Source organism: Marmota monax, unplaced genomic scaffold (genome assembly GCF_021218885.2).
Source record: "Marmota monax isolate L192 unplaced genomic scaffold, Marmota_monax_Labrador192_F-V1.1 WCK01_AAM20220418_F8-fsc00142, whole genome shotgun sequence".
NCBI classification, from domain to species: domain Eukaryota; kingdom Metazoa; phylum Chordata; class Mammalia; order Rodentia; family Sciuridae; genus Marmota; species Marmota monax.
Window position 1 is genome coordinate 1390858 of NW_026692025.1, and position 22133 is coordinate 1412990.

Sequence of the window (22133 nt, forward strand, 5' to 3'; positions counted from 1 at the left end):
TTCACAGAAAACTTCGTAGAAAGTCATCTATTGTTATTGTCCCCACCGTCTCATCTCCCATTTTCTCCATAGCCTACTTCATCTAGGTTGCCAGCCCCATAAATGACCTTGAGGCTGCCAAATGTGAGTGGTCTCCTGACCTCAGCTGGCATCTCACTTGGCCTCTCAGAAGCATTTGGCTCAAGAAGTCACCCTTCTTTTCTCAAAGCATGTTCTGCTGGAGGTTTCCGTGAGGTTGTAATGGGACCAGTCCTGCTGCTTCATTGGACTGTGCACCTCTTGTTACTCTGATACGCACATTTTAACAACCCCTAATTTATTCCTTACTATTCCTTACTATCTCTGCAACTCCAGGCTCATGTATCCCAGTAGACTTCAAATTGGAATACAAACATCTCCAGGAGTAAATAAGGACTTACCAAGGTGGGTGTCACTGTAGCTGGTTTCAAAGGCAGGCAAGCAAGATCTTTGACTGTGTAGCAACTGGGTTACATTCATCTGCTAGAGAAACAGCTGGTGGCTCCTTTTATACTGTCTCTCTAAAAAATCACCTACCAACAACCTAACCCCCAAAAGGCATGTTCTCACCCACTTCAATCTTATAGAGAGCAACACTTGGAGTAGTAAACCTCCAACTGAATTAAAGAGGATACTTGGAAATAATTATGCCGGCACTAATAAAGCAAAGAATGTAAATAATCAGATGACAAATCCTTTCACAAGTCAAGTGGTTTTCAATTCTTTTTAACAAAACAGAATGAGATCGCAATGGAACTATCAACTATACAAATAATTTTTACAAACGACTTTTTTGAGACAGGGTCTCACTATCTTATCCAGATTGGCCTGGAACTGGACTGGTGACATTCCTGTCTCAGTTTCCCAAGTAGTTGGGATTACAGTTGTGTATCACTGGGCCTGGCTACAAACAACTTTAAATGAAAGATCATTATGTGATTTTTTTGGTTTGTAATGGAGAAGGAACTGAATGACATTCCTAATCAAATTTGTTTATGTGAATAAGGTTTCTTAGCACTTACGTGATTAAAATGAAAAAAAGTTAATAGAATTTCTTCTAAGTCTTATTCAATTATATTTATCCACTGGTATATTAACAAATAGTAACAACCATAACTCAATCCAGAAGAAAAAAATTCTAATGCTTAGAGGCCTATTCATAAAAGAAAAATTTTAAAAAGCTATCAATCTGTATTTTTGTTCCAGAGAACAAGACAATCAATAAAAGGCTTTTGGGCTGGGGTTGTAGCTCAGTGGTAGAGTGCCTGCCTCGCATGTTTGAGGCACTGGGTTCAATCCCCAGCACCACGTAAAAATAAATAAATAAATAAATACAGATATTGTGTCCATCTACAACTAAAAAAATATTTTAAAAAATAAAAGGCTTTTAGGAATAAAGATATTGGGGGGAAGGAATGCAAATAAAAATTCAAGTAGAAAAAGCGATTTAATTTCTAAAGAAAAATATCTTGGAGTAACCTTTAACTGGATAACTTGACTACTGAAATATCACAAATTTTAATAAACAGACAATTATATCATTTTCAACTATTTAATTTATGGTTAAAAATTCAGATGTTAGGGCTGGGGTTGTGGCTTAGCAGAACACTTGCCTAGCATGTACAAGGTGCTGGGTTGGATCCTCAGCACCACATACAAATAAATAAATAAAATAAAGGTATTGTGTCCAACTACCACTAAAAAAATATTTTAAAAAATTCAGATGTTAGGCCAGACACAATTGTGTTATGCCCGTAGACCTATCTAGTTGTGAGACAGTGGCAGGAGAATCACTTGAGTCCAGGGAATTCAAGGCTAGCCTGTGAACCTAGTGAAACCCCATCTCAAAAGAAAGAAAAAAATTCAGGTGGCTGGGGTTGTGGCTCAGTGGTAAGAGTGCTCACCTAGCATGCATGAAGCACTAGGTTAAATCCTCAGCACCACATAAAAATAAAGGTATTGTGTCCACCTAAAACTAAAAAATAAATATTAAAAAAAAATTCAGGGTGGGCACACTTGTAATCCCAGTGACTTGGGAGGCTACGGCAGGAGGATCACAAGTTCAAAGCCACCCTCAGCAATTTATTGAGGCACTATGTAAAATAGTGAGGCCCTGTATCAAAATAAAATATAAAAAAAGGCTGGGTATGTGATTCAGTGGTTAAGCATCCCTGGGACCGATTCCTGGTACCAAAAAAAAAAAAAAAAAATCAGATATTAACTTTAAAACTTGACAGAGGGATATGTAGCTTAGGAAAATGCATTCAGTGTATTGGCACCAAACCAGACTGATAGACCAATGGTATAGAATAGAGGACAGAGACTAACCTACAAAATTAAAATTATCTTATATTAGACAAAGGTGCCAAAAACATGCATTGGAGAAAAGATAGCCTCCTCAACAAATGGTGCTGGGAAAACTGGAAATCCGTATGCAACAAAATGAAATTAAATTCCTATCTCTCACCATGCACAAAACTCAAAGTGGATCAAGGACCTAGGAATTAAACCAGAGACTCTGTGTATAATAGAAGAAAAATTAGGCCCGATCTAGGAATTAAACCAGAGACTCTGTGTCTAACAGAAGAAAAATTAGGCCCTAATCTCCATCATGTGGGACTAGGCCTCAACTTCCTTAATAAGACTCGTATAGCACAAGAATTAAAACCAAGAATCAATAAATGGGATGGATTCAAACTAAAAAGTTTCTTCTCAGCAAAAGAAACAATCTATGAGGTGAATAGAGAGCCTACATCTTGGGAGCAAATTTTTTACCCCTCACACATCAGATAGAGCTCTAATCTCTAGAGTATATAAAGAACTCAAAGAGCTAAGCACCAAAATAACAAATAACCCAATCAATAAATGGACCAAGGACCTGAACAGACACTTCTCAGAAGATGATACACAATCAATCAGCAAATATATGAAAAAATGTTCATCATCTCTAGCAATTAGAGAAATGCAAATCAAAGCTACTTTAAGATATCATCTCATTCCTGTCAGAATGGCAGCTATTATGGAGACAAACAACAATAAGTGTTGGCGAGGATGTGGAGAAAAAGGCACATTCACACACTGCTGGTGGGACTGCAAATCGGTGCAGCCAATCTGGAAAGCAGTATAAAAATTCCTTGGAAAACTGGGAATGGAACTACCATTTGACACAATACCCAAAGGACTTAAAACAGCATACCACAGGGTCACAGCCACATCAACGTTTATAGCAGCATAATTCACAATAGCTAAACTGTGGAGCCAACCTAGATACCCTTCAGTAGATGAATGGATAAAGCAAATGTGCCATATATATACAATAGAATATTACTCAGCAATAAAAGAGAATAAAATCATGGCATTTGCAGGTAAATGGATGGAGTTGGAGAAGATAATGCTAAGTGAAGTTAGCCAATACAAAAAAAAATGCTCAATGTTTTCTCTGATATAAAGAGACTGACTCATAGTGGGGTAGGGAGGGGGAGCATAGGAGCAATAGATGAACTCTACATAGGGCAGAGGGGTGGGAGGGGAAGGGAGGGGGGCATGGGATTATTAATGATGGTGGAATGTGATGATCATTATTATCAAAAGTACATGTATGAAGACATGAATTGGTGTGAACATACTTCATATACAACCAGAGGTATGAAAAATTGTGCTCTGTATGTGTAATATGAATTGTAATGCATTGCACTGTCATTTATTTTAAAAAAAACAATAAAAAAGAAAGTACATTCAGTGGCTACAGAGCAAACATGTCTGAAGATACCACTTTCTGCCCCCACCTCTAGGGCCCAAAGAGAGCTCCTATCCCCTCCTCACCCAGTCTTGTCCATCTCAAGAGGTGACACCACTCTCTCCTAGGAACTCCTGGCCTCTTGCATGCTGCTGATCTCTTGTCAGGGAAGGCTCATGAGTCCACTTCTCTCCCATGACCACAGCTATTACACAGCCATGTTCCAGTTTCTTCCCCACCCTTAGCTCCAACAACCTCTCCATCACGTCGCATAGTCTCGAAAAACACACCCTGTCCCTTTTCTGCTTAAGCTTTCCTATGGCTTCCCAGAAAACTGCAAGAAAACCAGGGTTGCTGAAAGTGGCTGACAATACCCTATGATTTGGTCCTTGAAGACCAAATCTGAGACAATTTCCTTCTATACTCACAATGCCACTCTGGCCTTCCCTCCATTCCTTAAGCATTTCAGACTGTGGCCTGCCTCACATCTATCTAGCCAGACCCTCTGCTGGGAATGTTATCCCCCGCATCTGTACACAACTGATTCCTTGTCACCTGAGTTCCAGCTTGAATGTCACCTCTCTTGAGAGGCTGTCCCTGATCAACCCTCACTCTCAACATAACCACATCATGATACTAAATACCACCTTCTGGCCTCCTGTTTTCTGTTTTCTCCCAACTGTGAGTTTGTATCATTAGGCACAGAGCACAGTGATTAGCTGAAGGAATCAATGAGTCAGGGACAATCTTTTTGACAGGAGGTTTGACACAGAAAATTAAGGACCATATTTTTTTCATTCAAAATGAAAACAACTTAATGAGACCCATGAACAAATATACATATTCTTATAATTGTGATGACTTTATTTACTAAACAGAGATGCTTGAACTCTGGTACTGATAGGGCCAGGGAATGACTATAAAGGAATGAGTAGGCCAAAAAAGCATGGGAACCATGAAAAGCTGATTGTGAATGCTAGGACTACTGCTTGGCTCCAGCCAAATGGCATCAGGGAGGCACACCAGCCCATGGTGGCAGCTCTTTACATTTGTGAAAAGACTCTAGAGAGTTAGAGTCTATATAAAAATATTCTGATTTTTAAATGCTGGAAACTCCTTTTTTTCTCCCCCCTGTACCGGGGACTGAACCCAGGGATGCTTAACCTTTAAGCCACAGCCACAGCCCTTTTTATATTTTATTTTGAGATAGGATCTCACCAAGTTTCTTTTTTAGGGCCTCATTAAGTTGCTGAGGCTGGCTTTGAACTTGTGATGCTCCTGCCTCAGTCTCTTCAGCCACTGGGATTACAGGCCTGTGCCACCATGCCCAGCAGCAACTAATTATTATTTTTTAATATTTTTATTTATTTATTTATTTTTAGTTTTCGGCAGACACAACATCTTTGTTTGTATGTGGTGCTGAGGATCGAACCCGGGCCGCACGCATGCCAGGCGAGCGTGCTACTGCTTGAGCCACATCCCCAGCCCCAGCAACTAATTCTTAAAGCATGATTTTATAAGGCCCTGGGCCCCAGTAGGAAGGGAGAAACCACATTCTTGTTGGCACGTCAATGTATTTGCCTGAGTAGCTAAAGGATTGCCTACTTATTGGGTCTAGCCTGGATAGAAAAAGATAATAGGAAGCTCAAGAAGCTTTAGGCCAGGTGTGCTTGAACTGCTGCTGTCTACCTACCTGGACAGGATGTCCAGAGGGTGCTGGGCAATCTACCATGCCTCTCTTAGCAGTCCTGGAGGCCACCTCTTAACTATATCTGGCTACTTGCCTCCTATTTCTCGGGGGACTTTGTCTCTAGTCTGTAGCTTTTATAAATGGAAAGAAAAACAGTAATGCAGGGTGGATCTTCTGTGTCCAGTGGGCCACTGATGGTCAATGAGAAGCCCCAAGAGGGTGGCACAGCACACTCACCATGTTTTGCTCAGCAATAAAACACTCGATGAATCGTTCAGGGTGCTCTTTCTTGAATATCTCAGAGAAGGTGGAGTTCTTGGTGTCACCATCCAGCACAATGACTCTGTTGTTTGCATGGCCCAGCTTAGCTAGAGCCAAACCACATGCTTTTCGAGTAGCCACCTAGAAGAAAGTCAAGTGGCATGATTTCTTGGAATGCACTTAGAAGGCAGGCACAATTTTGTAGAATTACAAATTGTTATCTTGATGAAGAAATTAAATAATCTCTTTTTATTTCACATACTCTTAAGCCCCACTTGCCGTATAGGAAAACACTCCACAACTCAACAGGAAGATTTCTGACATTGTAGTTTTTTACTTCATTCTTCAATTAACTTTGCTACATTAATTAGTTTACTGTCTAAAAATTCACAGATGGCATTTTATTTGAAACATCTGAATTAACTACATTTATTGTCCCATTCAGATAGTTCATTAAAAATTTTAAATTCATTTTCTAAAATGTGGATGCCTCTGTTGCTTTTTAATTATAAAACTGATAATACTAATTGGAAACTAATTGCAAGCTATAAAATATCAACTTTAGAATCATGACACCAATAATAAAAAATTCCATTAGGATATACTTTGAGATTGAACTGAATTTATAAATTAATTTAGGGGAGAACTGGCATCTTTACAATATGGACTTTTTATATTAAAAAATAAGGTAAAACAAAATCAAACAAAAAACCCCCGAACAAGGCTGGTGATATAGCTCTGTTGGTAAAGTACTTGGCCTTGCATGCACAAGGTCCTGGGTTTAATCCCCAGCACCACACACACAAAAAAAAAAACCAAGCTGGGTGGTGCACGCCTGTAATCCCAGCAGCTAGGGAAGCTGAGGCAAGAGTATTGTGAGTTCAAAGCCAGCCTCAGCAAAAGCAAGGCGCTAAGCAACTCAGTGAGACCCTGTCTCTAAATAAAATACAAAACAGGGCTGCGGATGTGGCTCAGTGGTCGAGTGCCCAAGTTTAACCCCCAGTACAAAACAAACAAACAAACAAACAAACCCCAAAACAACAAAAACAAGGATCCAGGCACAGTAATGTATGCCCCTAATCCCAGGGACTCTAAAGGTTGAGGTAGGAGGATCACAAGTTTTAGGCCAGCCTCCAACTTAGCAAGGCCCTGTATCAAAATTTAAAATTAAAAAGGGCTGAAGGTGTAGCTCAGGGGTAAAGCACCTAATCCTCAGTACGACCAAACCAAACCAAAAACCAAAACAAGGCTTGGCAATCCCTGAAACTGTTTTTTTTTTTTTTCACCAGGGATTGAACCCAGAGGGACTTAACCACTGACCCACATGCCCAAAGCTTTCTATTTTTTGTTTTGAGACACAGTCTTGCTTAGTTGTGCAGAGCCAACTTTGAACTTGTGATGCTCCTGCTTCAGCTTCCCAAGTTGCTGGGATTACAAGTGTGTGCCACTGCACCTGGATCCTCAAACTGTTAAGTGCAGAATTACCATATGACTTAGCAATTCTACTCCTAGGTATATTCCCAAGATAAAATGTAAACCTATACAAAAACTTGGACACCAATGTCCAAAGAAACATTATTCCCAATACTCAAAAGATAGAAACAACCAAATGTCTATCAATGGATAAATGAATAAACAAGATGTGGTATACCTATAAATGGAATGTTATTCAGTCATAAAAAGAAACAAAGTACTGCAGCATGAATGAGCTTCAAAAACACTATGCTAAGTCAAAGAGACCAGACACAGAAAATCATATATGGCTGGGGATGCTGCTCAGTGGATGAGTGCCCCTGAGTTCAATTTCCAGTACCCCTCCCCCACAAAAAGATTTTAAACAGAAAATGTGGTGCTATGGACGTAGGTCTAGCATGCATGAGGCCCTGGGTTAGAGCCCCAGCACCACAAAAAAGGCAATGTGTACACACACTATAAAATTCAAAAGCTATAACAGGATATCAAATGAAGAGGCTATATTCCTTTTGTTCCTGTCCCTCAGCTACCTGGTTCCCCTTTCCAGATGTAAATGGCAATAAGGCTTTCATGAGGGCTGGGATGTGGCTCATGTGGTATCGTGCTTGCCTAGCATGTGTAAGGCACTGGGTTCGATTCTCAGCACCACATAAAAATAAAATAAAAAAGATATTGTGTCCACCTAAAACTAAAAAATAAATTTAAAAAAAAATAAGGCTTTCGTGAGGCCTGTTTACAGAAATGGTCTAAGCACAAATACCTGGTGGGCATTTCTTACAAAGGCACATGATCTTCTTTTAGGCTTCTAGTTGCACAAGCATATTAATACAGATTTTATATATCTAAATTTATTTTTGGCCATTTTACTATTATAAAGGGATCATCTTCTTACCATCATACCTAATAACCAATTATAATTAAGGTAAAGTATGTTCACACCAATTTATGCCATTATACATGTACTCTTTTTTTTGCATTACAATTCTTTTTTTTTTTTAATTTTTTTTATTGGTTGTTCAAAACATTATAAAGCTCTTGACATATCATATTTCATACATTAGATTCCAGTTGGTTATGAACTCCCAATTTTACCCCAAATACAGATTGCAGAATCACATCGGTTACACATCCACATTTTTACATAATGCCCTATTAGTAACTGTTGTATTCTGCTACCTTTCCTATCCTCTACCATCCCCCCTCCCTCCCCTCCCATCTTCTCTCTCTACCCCATCCACTGTAATTCATATCTCTCCTTGTTTATTTTCCCATTCCCCTCACAACCTCTTATATGTAATTTTGTATAACAATGAGGGTCTCCCTCCATTACCATGCAATTTCCCTTTTCTCTCCCTTTCCATCCTACCTCATGTATCTGTTTAATGTTAATCTTTTCTTCCTGCTCTTCCTCCCTGCTCTGTTCTTAGTTGCTCTCATTATATCAAAGAAGACATTTGGTATTTGTTTTTTAGGGATTGGACACAGAGACTAATCCACAAAACTACAACTATCTTATATTTGATAAAGGAGCTAAAAACATGCAATGGAGGGAGGATAGCATCTTCAACAAATGGTGCTGGGAAAACTGGAAATCCATATGCAACAAAATGAAACTGAATCCCCTCCTCTCGCCATGCACAAAAGTTAACTCAAAGTGGATCAAGGAGCTAGATATCAAATCAGAGACTCTGCGTCTGATAGAAGAAAAAGTTGGTTCCGATCTACATATTGTAGGGTCGGGCTCCAAATTCCTTAATAGGACACCCATAGCACAAAAGTTGATAACAAAAATCAACAAATGGGACTTACTTAAACTGAAAAGTTTTCTCTCAGCAAGAGAAACAATAAAAGAGGTAAATAGGGAGCCTACATCATGGGAACAAATTTTTACTCCTCACACTTCAGATAGAGCCCTAATATCCAGAGTATACAAAGAACTCAAAAAATTAAACAATAAGAAAACAAATAACCCAATCAACAAATGGGCCAAAGACCTGAACAGACACTTCTCAGAGGAGGACATACAATCAATCAACAAGTACATGAAAAAATGCTCACCATCTCTAGCAGTCAGAGAAATGCAAATCAAAACCACCCTAAGATACCATCTCACTCCAGTAAGATTGGCAGCCATTATGAAGTCAAACAACAACAAGTGCTGGAGAGGATGTGGGGAAAAGGGTACTCTTGTACATTGCTGGTGGGACTGCAAACTGGTGCGGCCAATCGGGAAAACAGTATGGAGACTCCTGGGAAAGCTGGGAATGGAACCACCATTTGACCCAGCTATTGCCCTTCTTGGACTTTTCCCAGAAGACCTTAAAAGAGCGTACTACTGGGATACTGCTACATCGATGTTCATAGCAGCACAATTCACAATTGCTAGACTGTGGAACCAACCCAGATGCCCTTCAATAGATGAATGGATAAAAAAAATGTGGCATTTATACACCATGGAGTATTATGCAGCACTAAAAAATGACAAAATCATAGAATTTGCAGGGAAATGGATGGCACTAGAGCAGATTATGCTTAGTGAAGCTAGCCAATCCCTAAAAAGCATTACAATTCTTAATACACATATATACCACAATTTTTCATATCATCTCTGTTTATATATAAGGTATGTTGGCACCAAATTCAAATCTTCATACATGTATTTTGTATAATGAACATATTTTATATACAGAGATACAAAAAATTGTGCCGTATATGTGTAATTAGGATTGTAATGCATTCTACTGTTGTCGTGTATTTAAAAAATAAATAAATTTAAAAAAATAATTAAGGTAAATAAAAAGAATTGATTCTTGTATGTTAGTTTTGCTACAAGCTCTCTCACTGGTCTTTGTTCTTAATTTTAACCATTTCTGGTTCTCTTGGGTTTTCCAGAGATATAACTCTATCATCTGCAAATAATATGAAACTTACCTTCTCCTTGTTGGTACTGATTATTTTATTCTTTCATTTAACCACAGTGACTAACATTTCCAGAGTGGGGCTAAATCTCTTTGCAAGATTATTAAAAATGTTTTTACCTTTAGGTACAAAAGGGGCTCCGGGGCTGGCATTGTGGCTCAGTGGTAGATCACTTGCCTTGCATGTGTAAGGAACAGGGCTTGAAACTCAACATCACATAAAAATAAATAAGATATTGTGTCCACAACTAAAAAAAATTTAAAACTAAAAAGGGGCTCCAGATTTACAATATATTTATCTAGAATTGAACCTAGTCTTGCACTATACTGAAGAGCAACATCTCCAGCCCTAAGCAATTTTTCAAACAGGAATGAATGCTGAAATTTTACTTAATGTTTTACTTTCTTTAATACATATAAAAATAATTAGATTTTTCTTTCCTCCTTTGTATAACTCACTGATGTATTATTAGGTCAAACAGTCCCTGACTCTTTAATTGTTCGATTTTTTGGGCTTTACAATGGTATTTGAAAGTTATTCACCTTTGTTATAAAAATGGGGACCCTCCAACTTTAGCCTCTCAAGTTCTGAGAGTATAGGTACATGCCATTGCATCAAACTTATATACTTGCCATTTAAAAAAAATTGAGTGTTGAGACAGTCTTGCTAAGTTGTGCAGGTTGTCTTAAACTTCTTTTAATGTACTAATGCATATGACCTTGGTTAATGTTTTACTTAGTTTTTTTTTGCACTGATATTTATAATTGGTCTATAGTTTTCTTTGGGCTATTTTTGTTACATTTTGGCTTCATAAATGAATTGAGATGATACTTTGGTCTTCAAATTTGGAAAGGTTTGAAACAGCTAAAGAATTACCTATTCTTTGAAGGCTAAAAATAAGTCACCCTTGAAATTTGGTGAACCTGATGCTTCAGAGGTATTATCTTGGACAGTTTTCTCAAGACTTTTTCCTATGGCTATTGACAGATTTAAGCTTTTTATATCTCTTTTAGTCAACTTTTGATATTTCATGCATTCCTAAAATATGGCCCCCATCCTTTTAAACATGTTTTCATACCAATTAGCATGGAGTTGTATAGCTTTCTCTTCATATATAAATATATATGTATATTTTAGTTGTAGACGGACACGACACCTATTTATTTATTTTATTTGCTTATTTATTTATTTATTTATTAATTATGTGTCGCTGAGGATTAAACTCAGTGCCTTACACATGCTAGGAGAGTGTTCTACCACTGAGCCCCCTCTCTTAATTCTTTTTTTTTAATATTTATTTTTTAGTTACAGATGGATACATATCTTTATTTTTTTTTTTTTATTTTTCTGTGGTGCTGAGGATCGAACTCAGTGCCTCACGCGTGCTAGGCGAGTGCTCTACCTCTGAGCCACAATCCCAGCCCCTCTCTTAATTCTTTATGTGTTCTCTGTATCTGTGTTTATTGCCTTTTCCCAAAGACTAAATTTTATTTTTTTTAATTTATTTTGTAGTTTTAGGTGGACATAATATTTTTTTATTTTTATGTGGTGCTGAGGACTGAACCCAGGTCCTCATGCATACTAGGTAAGCACTCTACCACTGAGCCACAACCGCAGCCCCAAGACTAAATTTAATATATTTATGGCTTTTATCTCATCAAGGAGGCTAGCTAATAGCTTGTTTGCTATATTGGTAATTCAAAGGGCCAGTTTTATAACTTCTTTTGTTTTTAATTTGATTTTTGGAGTTGTAGATGGACATAATGCTTTTATTTTATTTGTTTATTTCTATGTGGTGCTGAGGATTGAACCCAGTGCCTCACATATGCTAGGCAAGCACTCTGCCATTGAGCCACAGCCCCAGTCCCAAAGGACCAATTTTAGAATCACACATTAATGTGTCTTCTTTTTTAATTCACTGATTTTTGGGCAGGGGTGCCGGGGATTGAACTCAGGGGCACTCAACCACTGAGCAACTTCCCCACCCTGTTTTGTATTTTATTTAGAGACAGGGTCTCACTGAGTTGCTTAATTCGCACCTCATCACTGCTGAGGCTGGCTTTGAACTTGAGATCCTCCTGCCTCAGCCTCCTGAGCCACTGGGATTATAGGCATGTGCCACTGCATCCAGCTAATTTGCTGATTTTTGACAAACTACTCTGCTTCCCTAATACATTTTTCCTATTCGTAAGTTCTTTAAAAAATTAAAAGTTCCCATAATCCCTTCTTTCAGATAAACGCTTAACAATTTGATGTCATTCCTCTAAATACACTTTTATGTCCTATAATAAATAATGTGCTAACTCCTTTTAAGATTTTCTACACAAAAATAAAATCATATGTTTTCATTCAAAAACTTCTAGTAATAATTTAGGCAAGCTCAGCCTCTCTTGCTGGGTTGTTTCCAATTTTGGTAGCAGAACCCACACTGCAATCAACATTCCTTCCAATAGACATATCTGCATGCTTACAGATATGTGTTTTTATAGGATAAATCCCTATAAGTTGCACAGCTAGTTTGAAGGGTATGAAGAGCTGAAGTATTAAGACACATTGCCAAAGTACCCTTCTGCTTTTTAATTTCGTTCCTAATTTCTCAAGTGGTTAATTCATCTGGTTTTAATCTATATTATCAGGTTAAGAAAACAACCAAATGGGGCTGGGATTGTGGCTCAGCGGTAGAGTGCTCGCCCAGCATGGGCAGGGCCCGGGTTCGATCCTCAGCACCACATAAAAATAAAGGTATTGTGTCTGTGTCCATCTACACCTAAAAAATAAATATTATAAAAAATAAAACAACCAATACTCAAAATTTGTGCAAATAAATAGGGAAAATAAAAGAAGAGTCAAAAAATACTTCCTTCCAGGCTGAGGTTGTATCTCAGTGGTGGAGTACTTGCCTATTAGGTGAGAGGTACTGGGTTTGATCCTCAGCACCACATAAAAACAAATAAATGAAACAAAGGTATTGCGTCCATCTACAACTAAAAAAAAATATTTTTAAATGCCTTAAAAATATTTCCACCTAGGCCTGCTGCCTTATTTCTTCTGTCTTGAAGACCCAACCTTTTCTAGGTCTGCTATAGTATACCACAGGGCAGAATATAAAAATAACAAAACCCACTGGGCATGGTGGTGTACAACTACAGTTCAGCTCTTCAGGCAGGATCATTCAAGCCCAGGAGTCTGAGGACAGCCTGGGCAGCATAGCAAGACCTTGTCTTAAATACACACACACACACACACACACACACCAAAAACTTTTATATAAGGCTTTATGTTTAGGGTTTTACACATAACTTGATTCCTTTTTGAAGAATTGTTGTTTGATAAATTGGACTGCTTTCTTGTGTAATCCAGCATAAAGTTCAAAAGATTGGCCCATCCTTCTCAGGCAGACACACAATCATGGTAGTTTTGTGCATAGTTGGACTGTCAGGGCAAAAATTGAACTAAGGAAGCAAGACAAAGCCATAAGGCCCTGGATGGTAATAAATAGGAATTGATCAGTATGAAAATTCAGACCTAAGTATAAAAGCAAAGAATAAAAAAAGAGAATAAACCCATCTTTACTGATTATAACCATTAAGTAATTATCACACAATTGGTTTATCCATTGATATTAAGATAAACCAAGAATACTATGTATTTAGGAAGAAAGAGAACAAAGCATGTTGATATACATGATTTAGTCAATCACCCACATTTTGCTTACCACATCGCCAACTTCATAAGCAGGTGGACAGGTCATTTTTATATCCATGATATTGACTTGAGGTGAATCCTCAATAGGGGTTTGTGGTACAAGACTCCTGTTGGTCTGTATCTGGCTCTCAATTAATTTGATAATTGCATCTGCTCTTTCTTTTGGCATTGGTTTTCCATACCAACTTTCTGCATCTTCAACATCTGCAAGAAAAAAGCCATTCATTCCAAACTTTTAATGAGCATCTATTAGGTCATTTGAAAGGCTTTACGATTAAAAAATGTTAAATCTAGGACTCCCATTAAGAACCAGGCATAGAGGGGCCTAGTATGGTACTGCAGTCAGAGAGATCAGCCTGAACAAAGGCCATGTGACTTTAAAGGGGGCCATTGGCCCATATTCGGTAAATGGAGAGAAGAATGTGGGAGATTACGTTGAAAACACAGAAAGGGTAGACTGTGGAGTGGAGGGCTCATGGGTATAAAGAGTCTGAATTTTATCCAACACAACCTGGGAAACCATTGAAGGGATTGGATTAGTAAATGATTAGTCATGTTGTATAAAGATCACTGTGGTAGCAATGTGGAGACTGGCTTGGAAGGAAGCAAGCTGGAAGTAGACAGACCCCTCCAGATGTTGTTGCAGTTCAGAAGAGATGATGGGGGCTTGGCAACAATTGTGGCAGTTGAGATGGGGAGGGGAAAACACATCTTATATACTCTAAGGGATCACATATATGGAGTGACAACATAGGGGAGAGGGAGAGTCAAGGACAGTGCCCAGGGTTCTGCCAAGGAAACACTGGTAATGTTATTTATGGAACTGGGGGAACCACAGTAAGATTATATTTGGGGGAAGAGTTGTGGACTGGTTTTATTCTAAAATATCTATATTATTGTTTAAAGAAACCAGAAATCTAAACTTGAACAATTTCAGACAGCCTTAAGTATGCAAGGACTTAGTCTTTTAAAACTCCTTTCTGGACTGGGGCTATAGCTCAGTGGCAGAGCACTTACCTGATGCATGTGAGGCACTGGGTTCAATTCTTAGCACCACATAAAAATAAACAAATAACAAACAGCATAGCATGATGTCTATGTACAACTACAAAAAAAAATTTTTAAAACCAACCAGCCAAACCAAAAAAAAAAAAAAAAAAAACCCACCTTGGGCTGGGGTTGTAGCTCAGTGGCAGAGAACTTGCCTAACGTGTGAGCACTGGGTTTGATTCTCAGCACCACATATAAATAACTAAAATAAAGGTCCATTAACTAACTAAAATAATGTGTTTTAAAAAAAACCCTACCTTCCTCCCCCAATCCTAGTTCCACAGCTGCCATTTCAAGATGTGATACTTCACCAAGTCCCTGTGTTTTTCTAGATGGCCTGGGCCAAAGCAAGTGTACATGTATGCATACTCTTATTCATGGGGCTGCTCATACATGTAGCACAGTTTATCATTCTATGAATGGAACAGTGAAGATCATTTCGCATTAGCCTTCCAATTAATGCACCACCACACATGGAAGAATGTTTTGATTGTTATAGTTATTGTAGATAAATGAACACTTAGTGAACTCTTCTCCTAGCCACTCCTTCACACAGGTAGATAAATCACTGTTGACTGGCTTTCGCCTCCTACCCTAACCAGACAGAGTTATCTAGTGAGGGCAAGAGAGGAGTCTTGAGCACATGTTACAGGTGTTATCATTGTTCACTAAGGAAAAGGCATTTGCTTTGCATCCTTCTGCTGTGCACACCAATGTTCTGAATACACACAAGTAGGAAAGAAACACTTACTTGGCATGCCCCTCCCCTTGAAGGTCTTGGCAACCACGGCAGTGGGCTTGCTTTTCACTTGAGCTGCTTGCCAGAACACCTGGCACAGTGCCTCCACATCACGACCATCCACCATGTAAGTGTTCCACCTGTTAACAAGGATACCAGGTTACAACGAAGAAGGGAAGCAGGACAGAAAGAAGGTAAGGCAAGAAAAGGTATGGTTACCCAAAGGCTTCACAGCGCTTCTGACAGACTTCTATGCAGTGCTCAAGGGGCAAGGTGCCACCATGTCCCAGGCGGTTCACATCAAAGATCACCACAAGATTATCCAGACTGTAGTAGGAAGCGAAGGCCAATGCCTCCCAGACAGAGCCTTCAGACGACTCACCATCTCCCAGGAGGCAGAACACACGGTAGCTGGAACAAGCCAAGAAAAGTTTAGGATCCTGCTGGGGGCTTACCTGGACCACTCAAACAAATGCATTTCAGGGACAGGGACAAAGGAACAGACTGGACAAGACTGGAGATGCTACTTCAGATCATCAGGTCCCTATGCCTATTTTCTCCTTACCAATTCTAAGCATACTCAGCAGCTGAAGAAAGGACATTCTAAATGCTTGGGCCTCATGAGATGGTCATCACCTTTGGTGAGCTTTCTCATTCCAGCTCTGAGGCTATTTTTAGCTGCTTCTGCTATTTCTCTCAATCAGAAAGCAAAAGGGCAAGAGGGGAATGGGAAGAAAGCAGTTCCCTGAAATTCCCAAACAACATATACACTTAAATTTTCTTGGCAAATTCCATTTTTAAGTACCACTATCTTCTATTTCTTTCCTTCCCTTCCTTCCCTCCTTCCCTCCCTCCCTTCCTTCCTGTACTGGGGATTGAACCCAAGGGTGCGTAACCATTGAGCCACATCTCCAGTCCTTTTAAATATTTTATATAGACAGGGTCTCACTAATTTGCTTAGGGCCTTCCTAAATTGCTGAGGCTGGCTTTGAACTCACAATCCTCCTATCTCAGCCTCCCAAGCTGCTGGGATTATAGGCATGCACCACCATGCCCAGTACCACTTCCTTCTATTTCTGATATTACAATTTATCTACAATAACTATAACAATCAAAACATTCTTCCATGTATGGTGGTGCATGCCTATAATTCCAGCAACTCAGGAAGCTGAGACAGGTGGGTCACAAGTTTGAGGCCAGCCTCAGCAACTTAGTGAGGCCTTAATAAATTTAGCAAGACCGTGTCTCAAAATTTGAAAAAAAAAAAAAAAAAGGCTGGGTATGTACCTCAGATCTCACTAAAATGCTCTAAGTTAAAAAAAAAAAGTTAACTCCAGGATAAGAAAAAGAGAAACAGTCATCAATGAAAAATTTCAGACCTATGGGAAATGGAGCAGGGTAGCCTAAGGACTAGAGGAAGCACAATGAAATGCTTCCAGAGTCGCCATGGAGCCCAGGGGAACTGATCATTTGCCGCAGTCTGGCTGGGCACAAATGCCGCAGTCTGGCTGGGCACACAATCACGAGCCACCACACAGCTTGTAGATTCAAACAGCAACTCTTTATTCCCGAACTCACACCAGCCGTCTACAATCACGTTCTGGGGAAATCCACGTTCTCTTCCCAAATCCACGTTCTCTGCCCAAATCCACCTCCACTGGGCTTCTATCTCCAAAATATACTGTCTGAATCCCGTGAGAACTCAAGGGGAACTCAGGCAGCAGGATACGCCCTATTCCCAGCAGGAATAATCTTAAACCTTAAACCTGGAACCTAAACTGGGAACGCCCTAAACAAGATTATCTTAAAACCGGGAACACCCTAATCTGCCTTGGTCCTTGAGCAAGGTCACTTACATTCAATGTCACTGCAACATGTCAGCAACATGGGGTACGCTGGCAAGGAAATTGTCATACCTACTTGGCTAATGGCTCCCAGCATCTCCCCCCTTCTGATTAATTAAACAACAAGCAATGTGGCTTAAGGACCGTGCCTGGTAGGTTGTCCAATTCAACATATGGTTCTTACCTGTCATCGGAAAACTGACCTTTAGGCGTCAGCCTCCTGTCTTAGGTTGATACCACTGCAATTGAATCATACCCGTCACTGACTACCGGTCCAGCATACAGCCATACTTGTGGATAGGTCTATGCACCAGTGGGGGGGTGAGGTTCTTTGCCTCACCTCTGTTGGCCCCCAAATTTGGCCTTGGTGCCAGTGGGGGAGTGAGGTTAATGTGGCTTATGGACCGTGCCTGGTAGGTTGTCCAATTCAACATATGGTTCTTACCCGTCATCGGAAAACTGACCTTTAGGCGTCAGCCTCCTGTCTTAGGTTGATACCACTGCAATTGGATCATACCCGTCACTGACTACTGGTCCAGCATAAGCCATTGGCCCCCAAATTTTAGACCATCACTAGCAGAAGGGAGGAGGATACAGAAATGCCACGACACCAAGCCAATTGACGGCTCCTTGGGAAAAATTGCATCACTGGTGACACCATCAGCAAAGATATGCCAGCACTACCACAACTAACATGGGGTGCACTGGCAAGGAAATAAAAATTACATCACTGGTTAATCACTGTCGCAGATGTAAGAATGGCCAAGCTGGAGTTCTGGATATCAGCTGTTATGGATTTGAGTCAAATCATCTTCTTTTCGATCTGTAGAAATTGTTTTAGTTAATCTCTCTGGAATCCAAATGGGCTGCTGTTCTCCCTGTGGAAAAACACAAACAGACCCCCGACTCCAGACAATCACTGGGTCAGGACCTTTCCATTGTCCTGTTAGAATATCTTTCCAAAGTACTTTAGGCTTATGTACATTTTTTGGATACATATGCCTTTCCGCAGCACTAAGTCCTGATGAATCCAAATTTAAAAAAGTTTAGAGTAAAAAGCGTTATTTTAAGTTTATCTTTGGGGGATATATACCCCCTTCCAATTCCCTCTTTTTGCTTTAATAAGTATGTTTTAATAGTTTGATGAGCTCTTTCAACTATGCCTTGTCCCTGTGGATTGTATGGGATTCCTGTTATATGAGTAATACCAAATGATGAGCAAAATTGTTTAAAAGAGGTAGAGGTATAGCCAGGACCATTATCGGTTTTTAACTGTTTAGGAACACCCACAGTGGCAAAATTTTGTAAGCAATGAGCTATAACATCTTTAGTTTTTTCTCCGGCATGAAGGGAGCCCATCAAAAATCCAGAAGAAGTATCGACTGTAACGTGTAAATATTTTAATTTTCCAAATTCTGGCAAGTGTGTGACGTCCATCTGCCAAATATGGTTAGGTATCAGTCCTCTAGGATTGACTCCAAGATTAACTTGTGGTAAAAATGTCACACAATTTTGACATTGTTTTATTATATGTCTGGCTTGTTCCTTAGTTATTTTAAAACGCTTTTGTAAAGTATTAGCATTAACATGAAACCTTTTATGAAAACTTGTAGCTTCTTCAAATGTAGAGAAAATATGTATGTCATGTGTAGTTTTATCTGCTAAATCATTGCCTAAACTAAGGGCTCCAGGCAATCCTGTATGTGCCCTGATATGTCCTATAAAGAATGGATCTTTTCTGTCCCAGATTAGACTTTGTATAGTGGAAAGCAAAGAGAAAACAGTAGAAGAAGGGGAAATCCTACCAGCATCTTCAAGAGATACTATAGCATTAACTACATACTGACTATCAGAAAATAAATTAAATACAGAATCTTTAAACATCAAAAAAGCTTGTAAAACTGCATTAAGCTCTACCTTTTGAGCTGATTGTTTTGGTACTAAAAATGTAAAAGTTCGATCTGGGGTAACTACTGCTGCTGTACCATTATTTGACCCATCAGTGAATATATTTGGAGCATTCATGATAGGTGTTTTTCTTGTCATTTTAGGAAAAACTACAGGATGCTTAGACCAAAAAGACAACAAAGGATTAGATGGTAAATGATTATCAAATGAAACATTAGATTTACACATGATTATTGCCCAAGTATTTAACTCATTAGCTAACTCATCAATTTGATCCATAGTATATGGAGTAATAATTTTATTGGGAGAAATTCCAAACACTCCCTTCGCTGCTTTTATTCCTTTGAGTATTAATTGTCCTACAGCCTCAGGATACCTAGTAAGAATCGTGTTAGGAGAATAAGATAAATGTATCCACAATAATGGACCTTCTTGCCAAAATACTCCTGTAGGAATATTTTTTGTTGGTAGTACAATAAATAATAAAGGCAAACTTATATCAATTCTATCCAAGTGTATGTTTTCCATATATGTTTCAATAATTTTTAATGCCTTTCTTGCTTTAGGAGTTAACATGCGGGGTGAATTTGGATCTGATGGACCTTTTAGAATATCAAATAAAGGTCCCAACTCTCCTGTTGGTATACCTAGATAAGGCCTTATCCAATTTATGTCTCCCAATAACTTTTGAAAGTCGTTAAGTGATTTGAGTTGATCTACTCGTATTTGAATTTTTGGTGGACGGACCATGGTTGAGGATAATAGAACTCCTAAATAATTAATTGGAAAATTTAATTGTACTTTATCTATTGCTATCTCTAGATTATAATTTTTTAATAAGTTTGTAAGTGTGGCATAACATTCCAGCAATATGTTTTTATCTTTATGTGCCAATAATACATCATCCATATAGTGAAATATTTGTAGTTCAGGATTTTGATTTCTAAGTGGCTGGATTGCTTTGTTAACATATATTTGACACATAGTTGGACTGTTAGCCATCCCTTGAGGGAGTACTTTCCATTCATATCTCTGATCAGGACCTTCATGATTTAATGCAGGGATAGTAAATGCAAAACGTGGACTATCCTCGGGATGAATTGGAATTGAAAAAAAACAATCTTTAATATCTATAGCTAAAACATGCCAGGTTTTTGGCAAAGCAGACAATTGAGGAATCCCTGATTGAGCAGGTCCCATAACAACCATCTCATTATTAATGGCTCTTAAATCTTGCAATAATCTCCATTTACCAGATTTCTTTTTGATGACAAAAATGGGAGTATTATGGGGAGATATGGAAGGTTGTATATGTCCTTCCGTTAATTGTTGTTTGACCAGATCATGGGCTACTTGTATCTTTTCTTTTGTCAGGTGCCACTGAGGAACCCACACTGGTCTTTCTGATTTCCAAGTAATTTTGATTGTCTCAGTGGCCCTTTCTGAAAATCCAACCCATGTCTGTCTGTTCCTTGATCTATTTGTACTGGTGCTGCTATACCTTGCCCTTGTTTTCCTAATCTTTTTTCTTTCCTAAAGCCTTGTCTAGCCCTAGTAGTGGGCGCATTAGGATTGATATTATTTGTTAACGTCAAACCTAATTGATCTAGGACATCTCGTCCCCATAAATTTATAGGAAGATGATCCAATACATATGGCTGTATAGTTCCTTCACATCCTTCAGGATCCTTCCAATCTAATATCATAGAACTTCTATGGGGATTAGTCGCCACTCCTAGGCCTCGAAGCGTTTGAGTGGCTTGTTGTAATGGCCAATGTTTTGGCCATTCTTGACGAGATATGATGCTAAGGTCAGCTCCTGTGTCCAGTAGCCCATTAAACTCATGACCTTGAATATTTAGTTTTAGCATTGGGCGAGAATCTAAATTTAAAGACAACATAGCCCAATCTACACCTGTGGAGCCTAATCCCCTGGAACCTCTTTCTACACTATGACTAGGAAATTTATTATGTAGGCTGGGTATTATTAACAACTGTGCTATTCTATCTCCAGGTGAAATTACTGATATACCTCTTGGAGAACTAGCTATAATTTTTATTTCACCTACATAATCGGGATCAATTACCCCAGGACTTATCATAAGTCCTTTTAATGTAGATGAACTACGTCCCAATAATAAGCCTACTGTTCCTTGGGGAAGAGGTCCTTTTACTCCTGTGGGAATGATTTGAACTCCCATCTCTGGAGTTAATACTGCTCTGGCAGAGGCACAGATGTCCAACCCTGCGCTCCCTCGGGTTTGTCTGATGAGGGATTTAATGGACAATGTGTCCTGGGCACTACCCTGATGGTGTTGCTGGGATCCTCCACTGCCCCGTATATTTGTGGTTGTGGGCCCCGGAGCATTGGGCCCCCCTGTCCGTTTTTTGGCAATGGAGCCTGATGCCTTTCTCCACGATATCGTGGATAAATACCTGGTCTTTGTCCGTTTTTTGATAAGGGAGTACCTTCTATGGTGGTTTGAGAACGGCATTCATTAGCCCAACGTCTCCCTCTACGGCATCGTGGGCAAATACCCGGTATTCTATTCCTTTGATACCTACTTTTGTTAAACCCTCCTCCTATGGGGCAATTCCTTTTAAAATGTCCTGTTTGTTCACAATCATAGCATGTTTTTGGCCTGGCATCTAAAGCCTGTTGTACTGCAGCTGCCAAGACTTGCCCTTGTTCATTAATATCTCTACATAATTTAATATATGTGTTTAAATCTTCATGTCTCCATGGTCTAATAACCTCTCTGCAGCAACGATTTGCTTGGTCATAAGCCA

General features: G+C 39.2%; 1 protein-coding gene across 1 annotated transcript in view; it reads right to left on the reverse strand.

The window, feature by feature from the left end:
• Positions 1-22133, reverse strand: part of Tktl1 (transketolase like 1) — a 37358-nt gene that overhangs the window by 9896 nt on the left and 5329 nt on the right. The window contains exons 3-6 of the mRNA XM_046452034.2: positions 15811-16002; positions 15604-15731; positions 13813-14006; positions 5682-5846 (exon numbers count right to left, since the gene is read on the reverse strand). Coding sequence (XP_046307990.1) covers positions 5682-5846; positions 13813-14006; positions 15604-15731; positions 15811-16002 — 679 coding nt within the window. The remainder of the gene's footprint in view (positions 1-5681; positions 5847-13812; positions 14007-15603; positions 15732-15810; positions 16003-22133) is intronic.